This window comes from Larimichthys crocea, chromosome XXII, assembly GCF_000972845.2.
Source record: "Larimichthys crocea isolate SSNF chromosome XXII, L_crocea_2.0, whole genome shotgun sequence".
In the NCBI taxonomy this organism is placed as follows: Eukaryota; Metazoa; Chordata; class Actinopteri; family Sciaenidae; genus Larimichthys; species Larimichthys crocea.
Genome location: NC_040032.1, coordinates 18,038,544 through 18,060,610, shown reverse-complemented (window position 1 = coordinate 18,060,610; position 22,067 = coordinate 18,038,544). Strand labels below are relative to the sequence as shown.

At 39.6% G+C, this 22,067-nt stretch overlaps 1 protein-coding gene across 1 annotated transcript; it reads right to left on the bottom strand.

Annotated features, from left to right (window-relative positions):
• Positions 1–2,578: 2,578 nt before the first annotated feature.
• Positions 2,579–21,600, bottom strand: LOC104936338 (dachshund homolog 2). Its single transcript, XM_019269377.2, has 12 exons — positions 20,900–21,600; positions 15,275–15,384; positions 8,353–8,478; positions 8,106–8,240; positions 7,843–7,997; positions 6,596–6,740; positions 6,408–6,461; positions 5,273–5,430; positions 4,862–5,009; positions 4,399–4,524; positions 4,256–4,315; positions 2,579–3,687 (listed from the first exon to the last, which is right to left on the bottom strand). The coding sequence occupies exons 1-12, from the start codon at positions 21,397–21,399 to the stop codon at positions 3,650–3,652; spliced, it is 1,755 nt and encodes a 584-aa protein (XP_019124922.1). The 5' UTR covers positions 21,400–21,600; the 3' UTR covers positions 2,579–3,649.
• Positions 21,601–22,067: the final 467 nt, after the last annotated feature.

The following is a 22,067-nucleotide window of genomic DNA, read 5'->3' as shown; positions in this document are numbered from 1 at the left end:
GTCTTTCAGGGTTGACGTGAAGAGGCCGAAATACTGAAGACTTCCTGTGTGTCGGGATCAATATTTATCAGTGATTATCTGTTATTGACACAAGCTAGTGATGTATTGATCTGCAAAGTTATTATTAGTTTTTACTGGAAACAAAGTGTAAACAAACAACAAGTCTGCTAATAACCTGATATTTGATGTTATTGATTAGTTTGTAATATTTGATGTTATTGATTAGTTTGTGATTGTTTTCTGAGCTATTTGAAATATGACTGATCAATAAACACCAACAATAAGAGGTTTCATTGGGGCTTCTCATAGTCCTTTAAACACTAGATGTAGTTAACATAATTTACAAGATGCTACAGTTTGTAAGGAGTACTTTGTAAACGAGCACCATGTGTATCTGACCTAGGCTACTGCTGGGGACACAGTTCATGCAGAACTGATTAATCGGGACCATGAAACAGTTTTTAGGTCAGTGGTTCAGGTTAGCGAACAGGTTGGTACGTTGTCGCAGTGTGTTTGTACTAATTAGGGTTTGTTGATCTTGTTAAATGTGCTACTGTTGTTACAGGAGCTCATTAAGATGCAGCACCTCATTAAGCGATCAAACTGTTTGTGTTTGTTGTTGTTGACGATAGGAACATGTTCAACACTTTGATGGACAACTGGACTTATTAACCCTCTAAATTAGCATTAACGCCGCTAACGAGTTTTTGATAATTACATCTAGTAAGTGTGTGTGTGTGTGTGTGTGTGTGTGTCTGTGTGTGTGTGTGTGTGTGTGTGTGTGTGTGTGTGACAGTCGGATGTATCTTGATGTTAATGAGTCCTCAGAGCACCGCCTACCAGAGGCTCTGACAGGAAGTTGATTTTTCAGCCGGACGAACATCAAAGTTTGTTTTGTTCTTAATTTGATGTTTTTATTTACAGCCTGATATATTCTGTTATTTATTTTGTCCTGAATATTTAATATTTAAAAAAAAAAAAAAAACTTTAAACAGCGCAGGTTAATGAAGCTGTAAGGTAAATACACACAGTACCTCAAATATTAATACATGCAGCCGTGTATTAGGCGGGCTGAATGAAGCCTCGTTGCTCAAACAAGCCTGTATAATCTGAACAGGCGTGATATATGACTATATAGACCAAAATAGTTTTTTTTATACCAGGCTGTAAACACATTTATTTCTGCTGTGAGGTTGTACATTTTCATATGGAGCGTTATGGAGACTGACTTGTTCTGGAGCCAGCCTCAAGTGGACGTTTGAGGAACTGCAGTTTTTGGCACTTAGCATTAGCCTCACTTCAACCACAATATCGAGGCAGCTGCGGTGCGGTGTAATTTGGGGGTAAAGGTAGCTTCTCCACGCTAGGAAGGAAAGGATGAGGCAAGGGGAGCTGTAGATGTCATTAAATCCTACAGACTGACGTTAATGGCTTCAACAAATGACTCAGAAACATAAAAACATTTCTGTGGGAACTCATTTTAACATGTAAAATATGTTATTTTATGCAGCAGCTGTTACATACAAATGAGTTTAGCACAGGCCTGTCAGCTCTGCAGGGGCCCGGCGTGACTATAATAACTAGATTTAATGTAAGTTGTTGATAGCTGATATTAAAGTTCAGATTAAGGAATGAAGTTATTTTCTTCTTCTGTTCTTAATAACTTGTTTGTTTTCTCGATCATGAGAAGAAGAAAAGGTCTCATCAGCTCTTCTTCTCCTATAGTAACATTTTTGTTCATAAATATATATGCATGTGTGTATATATATATATAATATATATATAATATATATAGAATAAAAAAAATATATAGATATATCTAGATCTAGATATCTCTATTACTGAAGTTCGTCAACATCAAAGTGAATTTCTTTTGTTCTCTGGTGAGCTGAACTCTCGCTGTGATTGGTCGACTTCACTGCCGTCCTGCTCTGTTGGTCTCATTCATCACAGTGACAGGCTGAGCTGACCAATCAGATCGCACCACACACACATACACTCATTACACATACACACACACACACACACTCATTACACATGCACACACTCTGAACAGAGCAATATGTGTGTGTCAGAGAGGCGATGAAGCCAAAAGGTGACCCAATGTTCTCATTTACTTAACTGGGTCGCCGTGGGAACAAGGTGTGTGTGTGTGTGTGTGTGTGTGTGTGTGTGTGTGTGTGTGTGTGTGAGAGAGAGAGAGAGAGAGAGAGAGAGAGTGATGGAGTGAAAACTGGGCTAAAACACAGCAGGTTAATGTCACGACACAATTCACACCTTCATCCATCACACACACACACACACACATACTCAGCAGTGAGTGTTTGGACCAATCAGAGAGCAGGACTGAGTCTGAGGAGTTTCTGCCTTCTTGTTATCTCAGTCTGAAAATAATATCATAAAGAGTTCAGAGAGCTGCACTGCATGAAAAGTGTCCTGAGAATCAGACCATCCTATGTATATATACACACACACACATATCACACGTGTATATATACATGTGTATATATACATGTACACACACACATATATATGTGAATGTGGAGAAGAGGTGGAAGAAGACGAAGGAGAACAGATGTTTATGTTAAAGATTTATTGATCAACAGTTTCTTCTTCTTGTGTTTATAGATTTATTTGTATCACGTCTGTATAACATAACATAACATAGATTTATTTTTTTGTGAACAAACAAAGTTAAATCAGCCAATCACGTCTCAGGAGCAGGACGATGCCATCAGGTTTCTTATTCGTTCATAACATTAAAACTCGTTCAGTAACTGGACTTAAAAAACAAAACATTAATGTGCCGGTTCAGATTAACGCTAATAGAAAATCTTGTCTCTGCTGTATGGGAAATGTTTGTAAAACACAAAGTTCATGTTCTTCTGTTCAGTATTTACATTTTAAAAATTAATTATAATAATTAGTTAGAATAACGATGGTGATGAAACACTGTACAGTTTACTGATCTGCAAAATAAAAACAGGACAAACTTATCAACTCATCACTGCTGCCTTGTTACCACAGCTCGTTAACCATGTTGCTGACCTTATGACCCCGCCCACCCTGTGATGTCACAATGCCACACAGGTAAGGGTGACGTCACTCCTGACATCAGCAACATTTTCTGGATGGAATTAAAATTGCTAAACGTCTGAGCTCGTTAAGGTTACTTATTACATCGAGAATCCCAACAAATGAACAGTAACTACTGCAGGTAGTACAAGCATTACAACTTGTATCAGGTCTAAGTACCAAATGCTAATTAAAGTTTTACAGCAGTAAAGAAACATTAAATACACATTCAGGTTTGACTCCGCCCCCTACAGGTGGGAACTATCAGCACCTGTTTCCAGCAGTTTCCAGTCCAGTTTGTTTGTTAAAACCAGTTCAGATCCAGCAGGGCGGGGATTGGGATTCAGCTGATGACACCACAGATGGTCATGTGACCCCTCAGGGTATCCAAGCCTTCTCTTTTTCCAATAATAATAATAATAATCATAATAATAATAATAGTTGAATGAAAAACAGGAAGCAGTGGCTGATGGGACTTTTAATATTTAGTTCCTCTTCTTGTTCCTTGTCTTTTCTTTTCTTCTGGTTCAGGAGGTCCAGTTCTTCCTCCTCTTCATCGCTTCATCCCTCCTGCTCAGAAGAGGAGCGGAGCTTTGATGAACGGTCGCTTCTCTGCGGGAACACAGAACATTTCGTTACATCGAGAAAGTTAAACTCAATTCAATGGACCCGATAGACCGGCATCATCAGAGACGGATCAGGAACACCTGTCTGATGACATATTGAGCTGCATCATGGTGGTTCAATAGATGCCACACACACCACAGAACCACAGCGTCATTAGGTCAGTTTGTCTGATGACCTCATCGGCTACCCCCATGTTTCCTGTCAATGTCATAGTTTTCAAAATAAAAGCATCCCCTAAATAAAACAAAAGACACGTCACTGCCATAGACATATATACATAGACGCCGCATTGAGCGCTGAATCGTACGTCAGAGACATTATCATGTGGATGTCACTCTAGTGTGTGTGTTTAGTTCTGCTGTATAGTTTGTGATTGTTTTTTTTAAATTCAATTTCACAGTCAACAAACACACACACACACACACACACACACACAGAATAAATGAACACATTATTTAAAGTGACAGAAACTCTTGTGTCTGTGTGTCCAATGGTGATCCTGTGAACAGGACTATAGGTGGAGTTGTTTTAACAGTGTGACTGGTGTTGTCACCTTGAGTTGCAGAGTTTTCCTGCTGTTTGTTCTCCAGTTCGCTCTCAGGATTCACTGCGTCTGAAAAACAACAGAAACACGTGGAAACATTGTTAGCTTTGTGCTAATATAAGAAGAGGAGGAGGAGTGTTGTATCTGGTCACCTGTGAGGGAGTCGGAGTGTTTGAGAGCTCTCTCCACCTGCTCTCTCCTCCTCGACTCAAAGTCTAACGCCTCCTGCAGCTTCCTCTTTGCCTTCTTCTCCTTCTTCAGCCTCCTCTGGATCGTCACTGACGTGAAACATAGAACAAAACGTATTTTATTTAAGGGAGAGAATGCATTTTGATTCAGTGTGTGTTATTACATGGAAACATTTACCATAAAGTCTTTACAGAAATTTATATACTGAAACACTTATTTAAACACAATATTTTAAATTATTAAATCATCTAATCTCTTGGCAAACATCTTAGAAACATCTTTACGAAACATTTTGACCAAATCGTCTTCACTAAAACATCTCACCTGTACCAGATGTCGCTACAATTTTGTATTTTGTATTAAACCTCTGTCTCAAACTCAGCTGTCCCTATAGTGTCTGTAGTTTTACAGTGTAACCTGTCTCACCTCTGGTCTGTAGTTCAGAGCTCAGCTGTCTCTGGAGCGTCTGTCGGGCGTCTCTCTCTCTCTCAAGCTCCAGTTTTAACTCTTTCCTCTCCATCTGGTTTTGTTTGTCTTGAGATCGAGCGCTCTGCACCGCCACCTTCAGGAGACCCTGAGAACAAACACATGGACTGAAGGCCCACCTGGAAGTCCACTAGCATCTGTACGACATACATTACTGTCTCTACATTGTCTTTATGTTATTTCCTCTGTGTTATTGTCTTTAAATTACCTTGTGTGCATTATCATCTGTGTGTTACTGTCTCTACATTATCATGTCTTAGTTATTGCTTTACGGTATTATCTATTACATTTACCTGTCTCTACATTATCACCTCTGCTTTATCTCCACTTATTTGCGTTTACTCTTGTCACCTGTATGTTGGTCAGTAGCGTCTCCATGGACGACAGACCCTCAGCCAACAGAAATGGAGTGAAGGTGGGGTTCGCGTGGTTGATTGACAGCGGCTGAGAGGTGAGCGGCAGCTTCTCATAGGCCGGTTTGAGGAGGGGGAGTGGCAACAGGCTGTCATCTTGAGGTAGAAAACAGTAAAGACACAAATGTGAAATTGAAAAAATTGATACGCAGAATTTGTTTTTTATTTTCTATGTTTACTTCTTGTGTCGTTTTGTGTCAAGCCAATAAACAACCCAACACCAGATCCTGTTTTTTTAGAATCTCAAAAATCTCGTCGCTTGATTTAAAGAGTTGATAAAACGCTTGCGCAGAGGGTCATGTCAGGTTCAGGAGTTCCTCAAACGGTTCCTTTTCCTGAGCCAAGCAAGACTGAAAGGCCTTTGTCTGCCACCGATCCACCAGCTGGTTCTCAGGATGTTGCCATGACTGGCAGAAATAAACTTCTGAACTACGACCAGCTGCCTCCAAAAACGGTCCACATGGACTCCATGCCTTCACGAAACTCCTCTTGCTGGTAGGTGTTAAAATGTACAGTACACGTTTGGGTTGTCCATTTGTCTCCCACCTGATCTAACTCACCCCCAAGTAGTCATCAGCAGGGAGCTCCTTCACCAAGACTTAATGGAACGACCACATAGTCATTGACCTTTGACCAGTGACAGTACAAAGAAGAAACACTGCTGAGTTTTTAGGTCCTGATCATTCCTCGTTACTTTTATCTCTGGTGCTTATTCACTGTACAGGTTTTATCTACTTTTACTGCAACTGTTCTTAAATTATGCTTTTTACCGTATAGGTCTTAATTTTTCTTCTTATTTGTTTCATTGTTGTAGTTTTATGCTTTTTACTTTTCTTCGAATCTCTTCGAATCTAGTTTTTCATGCAACTGCTCTCTTACCTTAAGAACAGTTTTTGTCTATTTCTGTTTTTACTCTGCTCTGTGGGCTACAATTGTGTATGAAATGTGCTATATAAATAAATCAACTTGAAGTTGAAGTTGACAGTACAAAGAATGGACAGAGCCTGAAATGACGTCACCCGTAGGTTTCCGAAGCGCTGTTCTGAAAAACATGTGGCATACAATCCACTCACCTTTTTCTTTCAACACCTTTTTCATGTTGTTTTCTTGCTCTGCGATCTCACAATCTGTGGAGTTCATTAAAATACAAGTTATTTCACTTTCTCCACAGAACGCAGCAGCAGCAGCAGCAGCAGCAGCAGCAGCAGCAGCAGCAGCATCACTTCCAGTTCCCTTTTTGTGTGCGTGCGTATGTGCTGACCTAGCTCCGGTGTGTGCGCTGCAGGAGGCGGTGATGAGAAGGATGATGAAGATGCCCTGGAAGGTGATTGGCTGGTTGGCTCTTGGGGGTGGAGCTCATCATCACTGGGGGAGGGGCAGGGGGAGGGGCTTCCCAGAGGAGACTCCTAAACACGGAGCAATCTGTGTTAGCGTTAGCACTGATAGCATTATTAGCACTTATTAGCAGTTTTTATTCTTTTTTTTCTCACCAGCATAAGTTTGTTAGAAGAATTAGCAACATTAGCATTAGATCTGTTGTCATTAGCACTGCTAGTATTAGCTTAGCATTAGCACAGTTAAGATTAGGGATGTAACGATGCATCGTGACACGATTAAGAACCGGTACCAATGCGCGACGATTCGCACCGGTTGACAGAAAAAAATGAGTCGCGATTCTTCGCGAATGCGAGATAAGTAGCATATGTTCTTTTTCTTCTTTTTTTAATTAGAAATAGGTTACGTTATCTTAAAAAAAGTCACTGGTTGGTGATTAATTTGTTTAACGTCAGACGTCAAGTCACGTGGCAAACGAGGGAAAACATGGCGACGGTAGAAAATAGCTTTGAAATAGAGGATGCACCGAGCAGTTTTAAATCACCTGTGTGGCAGCATTTTGGATTCCCTATATACACAAATACAACCGTGAGAAATAGACAGACAAAACCAAATCAGCATGTAAATATTGCAAGAGACTGCCAACATATTAGCCGCCACCACAGTGAGAAGCAAAGTAACGTTACGCCACCTCGTGAGCGAAATCTGCACACTACACCAGTTAATACCAGTTTACTTGTGAGATCGTTTCTAAAGAAAGGAGATATTTGTCATGTGTTTTGTTGTTTAAGATGTAAGTTGCACTTTTTATAAGAGAACACAAACTGTTTGAGAGTTTCTGTAAAGAAAGCACCTGAGATTTTCTTCCTACAAATAAAAAGATAATTTTATTCGGTCATAATTTGTCTGTAGCTCATTTTGATAAAAAATAAAAAAAAATCCTGAGAAAATCGGATCGTGAACAAAAGATCGTGAACCGCATCGAGTCGTGAGTTAAGTGTATCGTTACATCCCTAGTTAGGATTAGTGCCGCTAGCACAATTGATAGCTTTGTTAGTATTCATAATGTTAACATTGGCTGTGTTAGCCTTAGCACCATGAATATTCATGCTGTCATTATAAACGCTGTTAGCAACAGCCCCTCGACCATTCGCTCTGTTAGCTTGCAGTCACCTTGATCTCTTCTCTCTGAAAGTGTGACACAGCAGCCACGTTTGCCAAACTGCTCAGCTGACTCATCTGGTTCATTGCCATGGCAACACTGGCAGGGGGCAGGCCAACAGGGAGGAGGGGGTGTGGCATGACCATAAATGGAAGGTCTGACAGACCTGAGGAGGCGGAGTCACAGAGGCAGAAGCATAATGTGAAATACTGAGGCACTACGATGCTAGGCTAACAAAAAGAAGTCATCCAATCAGGGGACAGCTGTGACTCACGGTTGGCCAATAGCGTGCTGTGTTGCTGCAAAGTGTTGAGGTGGAGAGAAGCAGAACCAGGAGGAGGCACCACAACTGAGGAGGGAGGAGGAGAGAGGAGGCGCTGCTCCTTCTCCCAGGATCCTTCACTGCCTCCTACATGTGGAGACGAGGAGACAGATTCATTTCATGATGCTACTCAGGTGAGATTGATGATGATGATGATGATGATGATGATGATGATGATGATGATGATGTCATGACGTACCTGTGTCGTCGTTCTCTGACTCGGCTCCATTGTGATGTCGCTGCTGGTCGCAGTTGCCATGGAAACCCATCATCATCCTCATCTTTTGCAGCTTCAGAGCCTCGGCCATCGCCGCCGCCGTCAGACCTGCAGGGAGGAAACACATCAGAGTCCACTAAGACACCTGACGCAGGTGAGGTCACCTGATCTCACATATACATTTAAATAAATTAAATAATCATTCTCAGCAGGAAAATAATAAACATTTTTATTTTAATTGATTTGAAATTATCAATATAACAATAACAAATAATAAAGAAAACAGATTTCTATTTAATTTAAAATACAATATTTGAATTTATCATAACTCCTTTAGTTTTACATCATACATACATTTTTAATACAAGCTCTCTAAGTATATTTGCAACACATAATAAAATAAGTTATAGAATTTATGTGCAAATGTATTATACAAATATTATTCACGTACTAATAAACAGATTTAATATATACGTATTAGATCTACGTTGCCCACAACATACTTAATTAATTACCACTTTTTAAAAGATTTTTGTAATAAGCAATGTACGCAAATGTGTGATGTATTCATATATGAGTATATACAGTATACTCATTGTATATTGTGTGTTTAGTGAAGTATATACATTTATAATATATATGCACAATTTTTTCAGTCAGTACATTTTTACAAACATTTGCATTATATGCAGCATACTTTAGAATGGGATTTTTGATATATACACTTATATGTACTTATATTTAAATGTAAAACTGCGATATACTGGATTTACACAAATTACATACACTGTCCTTGAGTTGTGGTTACGTATGTGTGTGAAATCTCTTTGAGTTGGAGTTCACGTACGTAAATTCTCATTTTCGTCAAACGCATAAAAAACATGCACACAGTGTATCAGCTCCCCTTACAGGCTGCAGAGTTCATTACAGATGATTTATCTGTTCGTGGCACCAAAGTTTAAATTAAGTTAATAAAATCTATTCATTCATCCTCTGGAGAAAAGGAAGTTTAATCTGATCAGCATATTTTCATATTTACTTTCATATTTCATGCGTCCCTGCATGTTTTTATCATTCCAGGTGAAGATGAAGGTAAATGTTTTGCAGAAGTTGCTGATTGATCAATAATTAATAACACTGGCAGGCTGAAAGTCTCCAGTGACTGCCGCTGTCTCTCGACCACCTCTCTCTCCCCGCAGCCACTTGGCCCAATTAATCGCCTCCTCTAATTAATTCAATTAGTATTAACGAGGGATTCCCACTAACGAACGGACAGCGTCACCCGCAACCCTCCGGCTGGTTGAAAAACCTCCTGATGAAGGGAAACACAGAAAGACAAAGAAAGTTTTGATCTTTTTGTTCACAGTGTTTCCCTGCAGGAGATTCTCTTTTCAGTGTTTTAAGATTTCAGCTTCAGAAACTGGAACATTTAATGTCAAGAGACATAGAAAAATGGCTTCAGATCAGGTGGATGTTTCATCTCTGTGTGTCCAGAGTACTGACAAATCCAGGACGTGTTAAGCTTAGCATAAAGGCTGGAAGCATGTTGAAACTGTAAGCTCCATCAGACGGACAAAATCCAACTCCAAACAGCTTGCTCATCACTTTTATCTCGTAACACTACTGTCACTATGAATACTTCCTGGATAAATACTGGTTGAGTGGACAACCCTAACCATGGTTCAACATGCTAACAATATTCAAAGTGAAAAGTAACTGAAGGATGGTAATTCACATTAATTAGTTAAAAGTGAATAAATCAACAAATCTAATGTTTAGACCAATGCGTCTGTCTCTAAAACCACATTCAGACATTCAGTTGTACGGTGTTGTGTGGGGTTGAGGGCATGTCTATTTGTGTTGAACGTAACTGCTATGAAACAATCAAGACATAACTTTTAATTTTGCTGAATAAACGGCTTCATCAACGCCACTCGCTCACTCTCATTCACTGTCTATGTCTTTCAACCAGTGCTCGCTCACTAGTTTGCTACTTTGTAAATTGTGACACAGATTTAGAAGCTGGGTACATTAAATAGACAAAGCACAACACAAAGAACACAACAGAGTTCAGTCCATGAATCCACCTGGACAGCCTCAGTCTCAGAGACATTTCAGGCTGACTGTGGAGGTTTGACTAGTCTGATCGTCTGATTGACGGCCGCAGCGTGACATTGAGCTGCGTTTTTCCAAAAGTTGGATCAGGTTCAACTTCTCCACTGCGTTCTTTGGCAGACAATGCTGTGCCCGCACTGCAGCAGCCATCACACTCTCCCCCCATTCAAATTAATGTCCTAAGTACTGTGTTACTTCCTGTCTGTGGTTTGCAGCTCTAAGTCTATTGGTGGATTTCAAAGTCTCAGTACTGTGTAAATGTATAGATTCAGCCATAAAACAGCTGCATTTTGTTGCGGACTATTTCCAGGGGCAGATTAATCCACATTTGGTGCTCTAGTGAGAATTTGTGGAAGCAGGATGTTTGTGTTTGTGCAGGTGTTTTTCTATGGCACCACAAAAGAACATCTATCAGCCAGTGTTGTAGACCAAGTCATGACCAAGACCAGGGTGTATCGAGACCAAGACAAGACCAAGACTCTGAGGGTTTGAGACCAAGTCAAGATCAAGACCAAGGTATTGCAAGGCCGGTCTCAAGGCCAAGACCAACTACAGCACTGCTATCAACTGTGACACACACATTACCTGTAAGTAAAAACATTCAGTGTTAAACATCTAAACATGAAGTAAAATATTGAAAATCATCAGATTATCAATCAACTATCAGTCCAAGACAAAGATAAAATATGTTTGTGGTCATTTCTGAACACAGACATGGATTACAGAAAGCTTTGAGGTGGTGAAAACAGGAAACAGTGAGATGCACCTCAGTGATTTTATGAATAAACACACGTCAGTTTGATAAATTCATCTGGTTTTCTCTCACTGGACGAAGCTGAAAACAAACTGTTTCCTGTTTGATCGAAGAATAAAAACTGTTTTATGTCCTACAGAAACACATTTATCAAAGAAGATAAATTCATAGATGCTTTGCTATAGTTGGGACTTTCATTTCATACATGATGTTTCCTGATGGTGAAGAAGCTTTAACCTGAACGAGACGCTGCAGAGTGTTGATGATAAAACCATCAGTCACTGTCTGCTACTGAATATTTATTATATACCACTGACTGGGAATGTTTTAGAGGAAACATGTTGCCTGTGTGCATTATGTCCTCTGTCAACAAGGAGTTAAACTGGGAAAGTTCACCTTGAAGCACCGTAAAGTAAAAAACATGTAAATATGCAGATGACATATTTGTTTATGGTTTAATGATGCCTCCACCATGATCGGAAGGATCTCAAACAACAATGAGACTTCATATCGTCAAGTTTTCAGTGAAACATGTTTCTCTGGACTGCAGGAAGACAAGTACTTACTGCTTAGTAAAAGTACCACAATGTAAACAAAAGTACCACAAAAGTACTAAACTATTTAAATGAAACCATTTGAATGGTTTAGAAGAGAAAAATCTCATCAACATCTGAGACAAACTAGATCTGGATTCATCTCTATTGATTTAATAAACTGATCATGTGTTTAATCCTCATTTGTCAAGTAATTAGTAACTGCAACTGTCAGACAAATGTAGTGGAATATAATTATAAAGTACTCAAGTACAAGTGCAGTACTTACTGTCCACCACTGTGTGTATGTTTGTAGAAACATGAATCCAGTGACTCTGAGAACAACGAGACTTTATCTTCACTTTATACTCAACCTTTACAACATTTTAATTAACTGTGTGTGTGTGTGTGTGTGTGTGTGTGTGTGTGTGTGCAGAGTTAATAATTTTCTTGTTCCTTTGATCTGTCCGTCTCTGACCTCGGTCAAAAAATGTGGCAGTTTGAGTATTTTTAATAAAAACTAGTGTGTGTTTCAGTGTGTATAAGTGTGTATATTTCAGTGTGTTTTAGTGTGTGTGTTTCAGTATATTTTAGAGTGTGTGTTTTGTGTGTTTTAGTGTGTTTGGGTGCGTTTTAGTGTGTCTTAAGAGTGTGTGTTTCGGTGTGTTTTAGTGTGTTTTAGAGTGTGTGTTTCGGTGTGTTTCATTGTGTTTTGGTGTGTGTGGCGTTTTCATTAAGCTGTCAGATCTGTCAGGGAGGTGACGGAGGTGAAAGGTTCGGTATGTGGTTCCTCCTCTCTGTGACCAGCGAAGCGTCTCTGTTGGATTAAAACTCTGCTGAACACAGAGATGAAAAGACGTCTCTGTTCTTGCCTTTTTTCATCGTTTAAAATCTTCAAACTTCATCAGAGGACATTGCAGGTTTACAGGTGACACACTCAGGTGGATTTGAATGACTTTAATGAGACAGTAAGTACGGACCAAGAGAAAATCACCCCCTCCGTATGTTGGAGGGTCTATGTGACCTGGACTCACAACCACAACTCCAGGGGGGTTTTAGACGAACAGTAATTAAAAGACCCTCATCAATTTACAAAGATGGAAAAAGTCACTTCACCAACTATTCTTTATTTAATCTCTTAGTCCTAACTGATGAACTTTAGATTTTATGAATGTTATATGTGTCTTTTTTAAAGTTGTATACATGCAGTGGAGGGTAGAGATACGGTTAGGAGCTCAAAGTGCAGATGGTGCTCCTTTGGTTCGATAGAAGCAAGCTGTGGTGGTTCGGGCATCTAATTGGGATGTTTCCTGGACGCCTTATTTTGGAGGAGTTACAGGCCCAAAACCCACTGGAGGGACTACATAGCCCATCTAGCCTGGGAATACCTCGGGATCCTCAGGAGGAGCTGGAATGCGTTGCTGGGTGAAGGGGATGTCTAGAACGCCATGCTAAACCTGCTGCCACTGCAACCTGAGCCCGGACAAGTGGAAGGAAATTAATGGATGGATGGATTTCATTCACATGTAGTCATTTAGCTGCTGTTTTATCCAAAACATGTCCAGTTATTGGTAGTGCTATGAAAGGAGGTACTCTCTGAAGAACTGGGTCTTCAGAAGGTTTTTAATGGTAGTGAAGGACGTCCCTGATCTGGAAAAACTGGTAGGACAATAAAAGTTTGGATTGCCCTGAGTGTATGGGTGGCAGAGCCAGGTGTCGACCAATGGAGGAACATCGTGAGATAACATATGCCTGTATAAGATGACTACTTTGTAGGCGAGGATTAGTAATTTGAATTTAATGAGGGCGTCTACATGAGATCAAACCAAAAGGGTAGCATCTACCCTTTTGGTTTGATAGAAGACCAGGCATGCTGCTGTGTTTGGATGATCTGAAAGGGTTTCACTGTGTAGGCTGGGAGGCCCGTCAGGAGGGCATGGATGGATGGATGGATAACTTGAATATGGAAATGACTTAAAATGTCCTTTCTTTGAACAAAGTGGAAGATTTAGCAGCTAAAGACACAGATATTTCCCTCAAGAGTTGGTGGAGAAAAACTAAGATAAGTTTTGTTATCAACTAGAAAGAAATGGTTCTGTTCTGGTGTCAGTATCGAACTCGGGCAGCGATCCAATCAGAACCAGCCTGTGATGTCACTGTGACTCGTCATCTGTCTGCAGCTTCAACAACTAAAGAAGAAGAAGAAGAATCGACTTATAAACACATTTATTTGATCCTCTTAAGCAGCTTTGCATTAACGCTTTTTTAAAGACAAGATACATTTTTGACACTTGTCGCCCAGAGGAACACACACACACACACACACACACACACACACGAGTGCTGCAGGTCAGACTCCAATCTGTCAGTCATTTTGACATTTGCTAATTAAGCATGCTAATTATAGCTCTAATCACACACACACACACACACACACACACAGCGTGTACAGTAACAGCCTGCGTGATGACAGACAGACAGACAGAAACCTGCAGCTCTGCTGAATTAAATGTTATACTGTAGATTTCATTGCTTCACTAATAAACAAGCTTGCCAGGAGTCAGACACGTCTGCCAGGCTGAATTCAGGGTACAAAAACACATCTTGCTGCTGCAGAACACACAAAGGCACGTTCGTTATAATCCTGTGTTATAATCCTGTTTTATAATCCTGTATATTTATGGTTGTTCCTCCACTACAACCGATGTAAAACACGTCAAAATGTGTGTCTTTATCTGGGTCGCTTTGCTGTGACGTGTGATCGCGTGATCCAACAAACTGTGAAACCATTTGGGAACATTTGGAGACTTTAAATTAAAATGATGTCAGATTTAGTATTTGTTGTAATTCATCATCAGATAAAATGGTGAATGGACTTACTGTATATAGCGTATTTTCAGTCTTCTGCATTTTAAGGCACTTTTACACTAAATATCTCGTTCAATACAAGGTGCCAGCTTTCATACACATTCACACAGCAATTTGAAACTCGGTATCTTGCTCAAGGACACTTTGACATGCACGATCGTGAATTAACATGCATTATGTGCAATTTCTCATGTTTGTAACAATCTAATTTAAAGAAGATTGGTTCAGGATTAAGCAAAGTACAGTCGATTTTGTAGTGAAGTCTGCATCTCTCATATTGTGTACCGGCAGAACTTGACCTCTCCAACATGGTGACCGCATAGACACATAGTGGCAACATACAGCGATGAGATATCTATGTTTCTATATCTGTGGCTAAGACCTGCAAGACAAGCGACATGACGGCAGTAGCCAAGCTAGTCTATCAGTCACATGACCTTCAGTTTTAAAAGTCGGCCAGTTTGTCCTCTCATAGAGGCGTCAACACAGGTGTGATTATCAACATTAAGGATGACCTGTATGACACTTCTACTAATACTTGTACTGGTAATATTAGTACACACTTGCCTGAAAAAGTAGTACAAGTCATTGATCCATAAAAACACCTCACAGGGGAGGCATTTGTTTAACTCACCTGTTTGTGACAGCAGGGCGGGGCTTATCAAACCATGTGGGAGGAGTCTGGAGCCGTCAGTCATCGTGGTCACGCCCAGGGTTCGCTTCGGAGGACGACCTGGTCGAGAGCTAAAGTAGAGACAATTAAAAACACCGTTAGTCCTTTGAATAAACCTGCTGACCACCTTAAAAATCCGGACAGGAGGTATTTAAATGAGATTCCACCTTAAAGCGACAGCCATCCATAATTAATCAATACTGGCCTTTTCCTCCTTCTTTCTGCTCAGTATTAATATTCCAGGTTAATCTCATGTTTTCACTTCATGAATTAATCTGTTTCATCTCCTCTCTCTCCTAAAGGCCTTTCATGTTCACTGTCGATCATCCCCGGGGAGGATTTTAAGAGACACGCCGTTTGTCAGAGAGAGACGCTGTTAAAACATCCAACCTCACACGACATGTCATGTGTTTAAAATATGTGTAAATGCACAACAGAAAATGGAAATCAGTCAGATATTACAGCAGTTCTAACACATTTTAACAAAGCACTTTACTGAGCTGGAATTTGTATATAACTCACCTGTTCAAATTATATCAAGACTTAAAGCTGTGCATATTTAACAACATAAACATATGTTTTATACTGTCTATGATTATAGGTGATACTATTTCCAACAAAGCTATTAATGACATTAAAAAATCAGGAGAATAATGATACATTAATTTTATGTTATGTAAAATATGTTTGTAAGAAGTAAGTTTGTTTATTGTTTTCTATGTTTGCTCTTTTTGTTTCTGCGGCTGAAGGATGATGATGCCACTGTCACTGTTTGTTTTTAAAGCTTCCTGTATGGCTGACCGGTCGCCGTGGTTACCACACCTGCCGAAACCTGCCGCCTCAGCTTTATGAACACACACACACACACACACACACACACACACACACACACACGGTGACAGTCTTGGGGGGTATACACAGGTCAGTGTTTTGATTGACAGGTCCGAGACAATCCGCACACACACACACACACACACACACACACACACACACACACGTTACTGAGGAATTTAATTTACTGTGCGTGTGTGTGTGTGTGTGTGTGTGTGTGTTGGGGGAGTTTCCACACTTAATTAAATTGGGACAAAATGTCCTTTATGTAACTTGCGCACACACACGCACGCACACACACACACACACACACATACACACACACACACTTGGGTGAACAAACACAGTTTCAGAAACACTGATCACAGTTTAACCAGTGAAACCAGTTAAATGAACCAAATCAAATGTTAGTGAAAGAACATCGTTAATAAGTTGAACACAGCAACACAAACAAGTGTGTGTGCGTGTGTGTGTGTTGCTGTCCCGACATTTTGAGTTTTATTTCAAAATAAAACAGAAAAGGACACAAAATAATTGTGCATTGTGATAATTAGACACGTTTCACATGATATAACTCAGCTTTCTTCTTCTTCTTCTTCTTGTTTGTTTTTTTTATCAAATATGATAATATATATTTGTTTTGGACTGTTGGACAGCTAAGTATTTGAAAAAATACTTGACAAATTAATCAGTGATTGAAATAATACTTAGTTGCAGTCCTAAACAGTCACAATATTACAAGTTATCGACTAGGGAATGAGTACTCGAGTATTTGTCCAGCAGCCTCGGATATTGTTCAACGCTTTCAGTCACACATCACTCATCTAACGTTACAGGCAGTTCAAACTGTGTAACATTAAACTTGTGAATCACAAAAAACAGTTCATGAAACATTTGTGGATAACAAACGTCTCATCGCCTCATTAAAGGTCCAGTGTGTAACATTTAGGAAGATCTGAACAGCCTCAGAGTGGATCCTTTTCTACAGTAGTCCAGAACAAACAAATGAAAACTGTCTCCAGATAGGGTCTTTTGTTTTTCATGAACTTTCATACAGCTACATACTACTAAATCCTACACACTGGACCTTTAACACTAATGTCAGCGGTGTTAGCATGGACCGTAATGCTACGTCTGCAGGTCAGACAAGATTGGGAGGCGGAGGCTTACTGAGCACAAGCTACCATCACGGAGAACATCTACAGTCTGTGCAGTGCAGAAAGGTAGAATTACCCCACCCTAATTTCAGACCATACTCTCACGTTAGTATCTACACAGCACATAGCATGTTATCAGCTTCGGATGATGTGTTCAGGTACAGTATAATGTAGGTCGTCTGTGTTTTTCGGCATAGCTCAAATACTGTAGTTATGCACGACTAGTAGACAGATTCAAACAGAGATAGAAGAATGAAACATGTTCATCAAATAAAATAAAACGTTTCTTGTAAGAATCTGGCTGGCTGACAGAGATAAACAGCTGCTAGTTCTCCTGGCAGTGTCATTAAACCATCACAGAAGAAAAAAAAAAAAAAGATCAGGACATGATAATCGAGATGACGAGGTCATTAAACTTTAAGTCACACGATTCATGGACAAACTCATTGATTCACTGAGTCTGTTTATGGTTTTATCCACACAACAACTTTTTACAGCTCAGGTGATGAAACTGACCTGACGCGAGCAGTGAAGTCTGACAGACAAGCAGAGAGACGCTGCACTCGTCTTGTTCTTTTGAGGACGTTATCAATGAACAAATTATGACTCGATGTCTAAAGTGTAAGTGCGTGTGTGCGCGTGTGACCTCCCTAAGACAAGGTCAACCACACACACACCAATAAATTGCAAAGACAATACGGTTGTCCTCGACAACGTCAGATTTACTGCACAGCTTCAGTCACTGACATACAGAGTTTACGTGTGTGTACCCTTTATCTCTGAGTATTATATCTGAGTTGTCAGCACTGAGAAGTCCTCATTGTGAGGACATGTCTCCATGTCTCCACTGTGAGGACACGTCTCCATTGTGAGGATGTATCCAGTGTCTATTACAATAACACATCTCATTTTAGGACATTTCCCTAATACAAGGACATTGTGAGGACACTTCTTTATGAGGAAATGTGTTCTGCTGTTACATTACTGTTATATTAGTGTTGTATAGATGTTATATTTCTGTCACATAAGCAGTTATATCCCTATTACATAGCTGTTATATTGCTACTGTATTATTTTTATATTATTGTTATATTACTATTATATGTAAATTCAACTATTCCTGACTTTTACTTGTTGTAAAACACAGTTTCTCAGTCTGTCAGCCAACAGGAGGATCAGGACTGAACAGCAGGGACTATTTCATTATAAGATTGTGTGTCAGGCTTCTTAAGAGGTTTAATAAAGTTATTTAAACTTTGTGATTCAGGTTTGTGTCTCTTAGACCGTCACATGCTGCCGTCACAGTCAAGCAGTAAATGAAGGTCCCTGATGCTGTTTAATCTGACCTGCTGCATTTTAAATACACTAAACAAGATGTAGAGCAAACAACAAAAGATAACTAGAAGCTAAAATCACAGATTTATATTCCTGCAGTAAACAGTCCTGAGAGAGAAACCCAGAATAAACCAGTTCCTGTTGTTGAACCCTTTAAGATACACCACCGACCCTGATCCTGAAACTCAAAAACACTGCGTCAGCATCAGCCAGTGTTTCCAGACCAGTGAACATCTGAGACATTGCCTGATCACAAACAGGACAGCAGGAAAATAACACTGTTATATATAAATCAATTTGTTGTTTAATTTATTAGTTAATCGATAAAAAAAATTGAGCAACTGTTACGATTAATCAGTTACACAAAAATGCCAAATATGTTATGGTTTCTGAGACGTAGTGACAGACAATTATTACTGTTTCTCATGTTAAGATCAAATTAATTAACTTAATCAAGACATATATATACAGTATATATAGCTTCTGACTTCTGACTTACTGAATAATGATGACAGATCAAGATGCTGCCCTGTCTTAAAGGTTTACGAGGCCAGTCTGAAGTGTGCGGACACATGTTCAAGTGGATTTTTTACTGGTTTACTGTCTTACTGTTGTATTGTCCCTCTCTCCTGTTATAGAGTATGTTGTCACAGTTTCTGCATTTTAAAACAATTCACACAGGTCAAGTCAATTTGGTTTTATTTTGTTTTTTTTACAATTTAAATCTTTTAAGTTTTTATCTGATCTCAATAAATACATCTTAACTCAATTATTTATTTATTTATTATTTAATTAGGATGTCAGTAAATTATCAGATGTCGTAGAGTTGTAGTTAATCGTTGTCGCAGTCAGATGGAGATCAAATTGGTTTAATTAAAAGCCTTCAAGGTTAAAAGCTTTTATTTTACATCTGTTTTAAAGCCCGTTACAGCTGCATTCATGAGTTAATTGATATAAAATAATCATAAATTTTGATAATCGATTAATCGTTTCAAGATAGAATAACATTTGCTGCTTAATGTGTCAGACTTCCTGTTTTCTCTCAGTGAATTGAATCTTTTTTTTTGTATTTTAGACTGTCGGCCGGCCGAAGCGAGATATCTGAAGACGTTAACGTGGACACGTTTTAATATTTTCTGACAAAACGATTAATCGATTAAATGAGGAAATAATGAGCAGACATTGTTAGATGCAACCCAACAGTTTATAAAAAAGAGAAAAGCAAAAAATTTGTGAACAAATACTGAAAATATATATAACATTATATACTATATACTACTACTGTATTCTGTATTTATTTATACTGTACTGTACTTTACTTACTGTACTTCATATCATACCTATAACTATATAACTATATTCATATACATATATATAGTTGAGATGTTATGCTGCTATTTGTGCTTTTTTTGCACAAATATTTACACACTACAGTCTAAATATTGCATTGTATTATAATGTTTGTCTATACTGTAGTTTCAATTCTTCCTATTTTATGATATTTCTTTGTGTTTTCTTTCCTTCTCTGTCTGTTTGTCTGCTGCTGCAACTTGAATTTACCCTCAGAGATCAATAGAGTCTCTTTTTATCTGATGGAGAGAAAAAAACGAGCAGGAAAATCTATTAATGATCATTAGATTTGTTACTGATTAATTTTCTCTGGATCAATGAATGTTTTAGTTCAAGTCTGTAACCAATGAAGTGAAGAGAAAGACTCAATAACAAAAATCCTCTGTGGGATTTTTACTGCAGATTTGTGGCTTGACTATATTTTATGTTTTACAATTAAACACACATGTATATATATGAATATTTACAAACTAATTCCAGTTTTTCTTAAACACATGATATGTTAAAGTTTGAGTTAATTTAAAGGTCAATAATCCAATGAAACAGTCAAGGATTCAGTATTCACATCTTCATTACAGTTAGATAATTATTAGACTATTTGAAAGGCAAAAGTTCACTATTTGTTTAATAAATTAATAACAATGATAATACTTTATTAATATTACTTATATTACTTAAAAAATATCAGTTTTTAATGTTTTTTAGCCACGTCCTGTCTGTATATTCAGGGGTTATAGTTTAAATAATAAATAATTTAGTTTTATGTGTTTTAATATTTCCAATTTATTCGTTCATTATTTGACATCAATCACTTTGAGCTCCAGTTTATTTAAACCTTTTTCCTCCTGCACCAAACCACCTGATAAAAAGCCCATTTTAAACTTCGGGACATGCTCCGTGTGTCTCAGCCCACCTGGCGTTGGTGCAGTCCCGGTACAGCGTCTCAAAGTCGGCCCTGGTGATGAGCTTGCAGCGGTTGACTCCGGGCTGGATGGCGCCGAGCCCCCGCAGGACGCGCACCTGCTCCACGGTGCAGACCACCGGGCTGATGTCCAGCCGCTTCAGCTTAGTGTAGACGGTGTGCAGTCCGCCCACCAGGTGCTTCAGGAACAGCTCGAACACCTGCGGGAGGCAGATCAGCTCCACGCCGTTCACCGTGAACGAAGCCACCTTCACGCCGTGAACTTCCACCATCTTACACTCGGTGTGCGAAGGAGCCGCGCCGCCTCCGCCGCTCGTCCCGTTCACACTGACGGGGACTCTGCCGCTCAGGAAAGCTCCGGCCAGGCGAGCAGCGGGGAGGTGCGGGGAGCTGGCCAGGTTGGGAGCGCTATAGGGCGCGTCAGAGTGGAAGAGAGAGTCGGTGGGCGGGGTGGAGGTCCGGGACAGAGGGGTATTGGAGGATCCCGCCATGTTAGAGCAGAAAAGAGAGAAGAAGAGTGAGTTTATTCTCTTTTAGTTTCTTTTCATCTGTGATTTCCCCGCAGTTTGCCTCTCTCTGTTCCCGCCACTGGGACTGACGACCCTCAGCTCCCTCTCTGACTCTATCCTGTTCTGTCTGGAGGTCTCTCTACCTCTCTCTCTTTGTACGACACCTGCCTCTCTCCACCTCTCTCTCTCTCCTCTGTACCTCTGTCCCATACAGAGCCAACCACAATTCAACCAATCAGATGCGGGGACTGCACACGGACAGGTCTCCTATTGGCTTAGAGGGCGTGGTTTGAGTGACTGGCAGCTGATTTTGGAATAAAACAAAATGAAGAAAAACAAAAAGAAGAAAGAAATCAACTTTGAGCTGAGATCAGAAATATGTAGAATCATTCTGAAAGGAGGGTATTTTTATTACATTTTCAACTGACACTTTAACTGCTTTTAACCTCAACATCAATTGACACTTCAGCTGTTTACAACCTGAACATCAACTGACTCTTTAACTGCTTTCAGCCTAAACATCAACCGACACTTCAACTGCTTTCAGCCTGAACATCAACTGACACTTCAACTGCTTTTACCTTCAGCATCAACTGACACGTAAACTGCTTTCAGCTTCAACATCAACTGACACTTCAACTGCTTTTAGT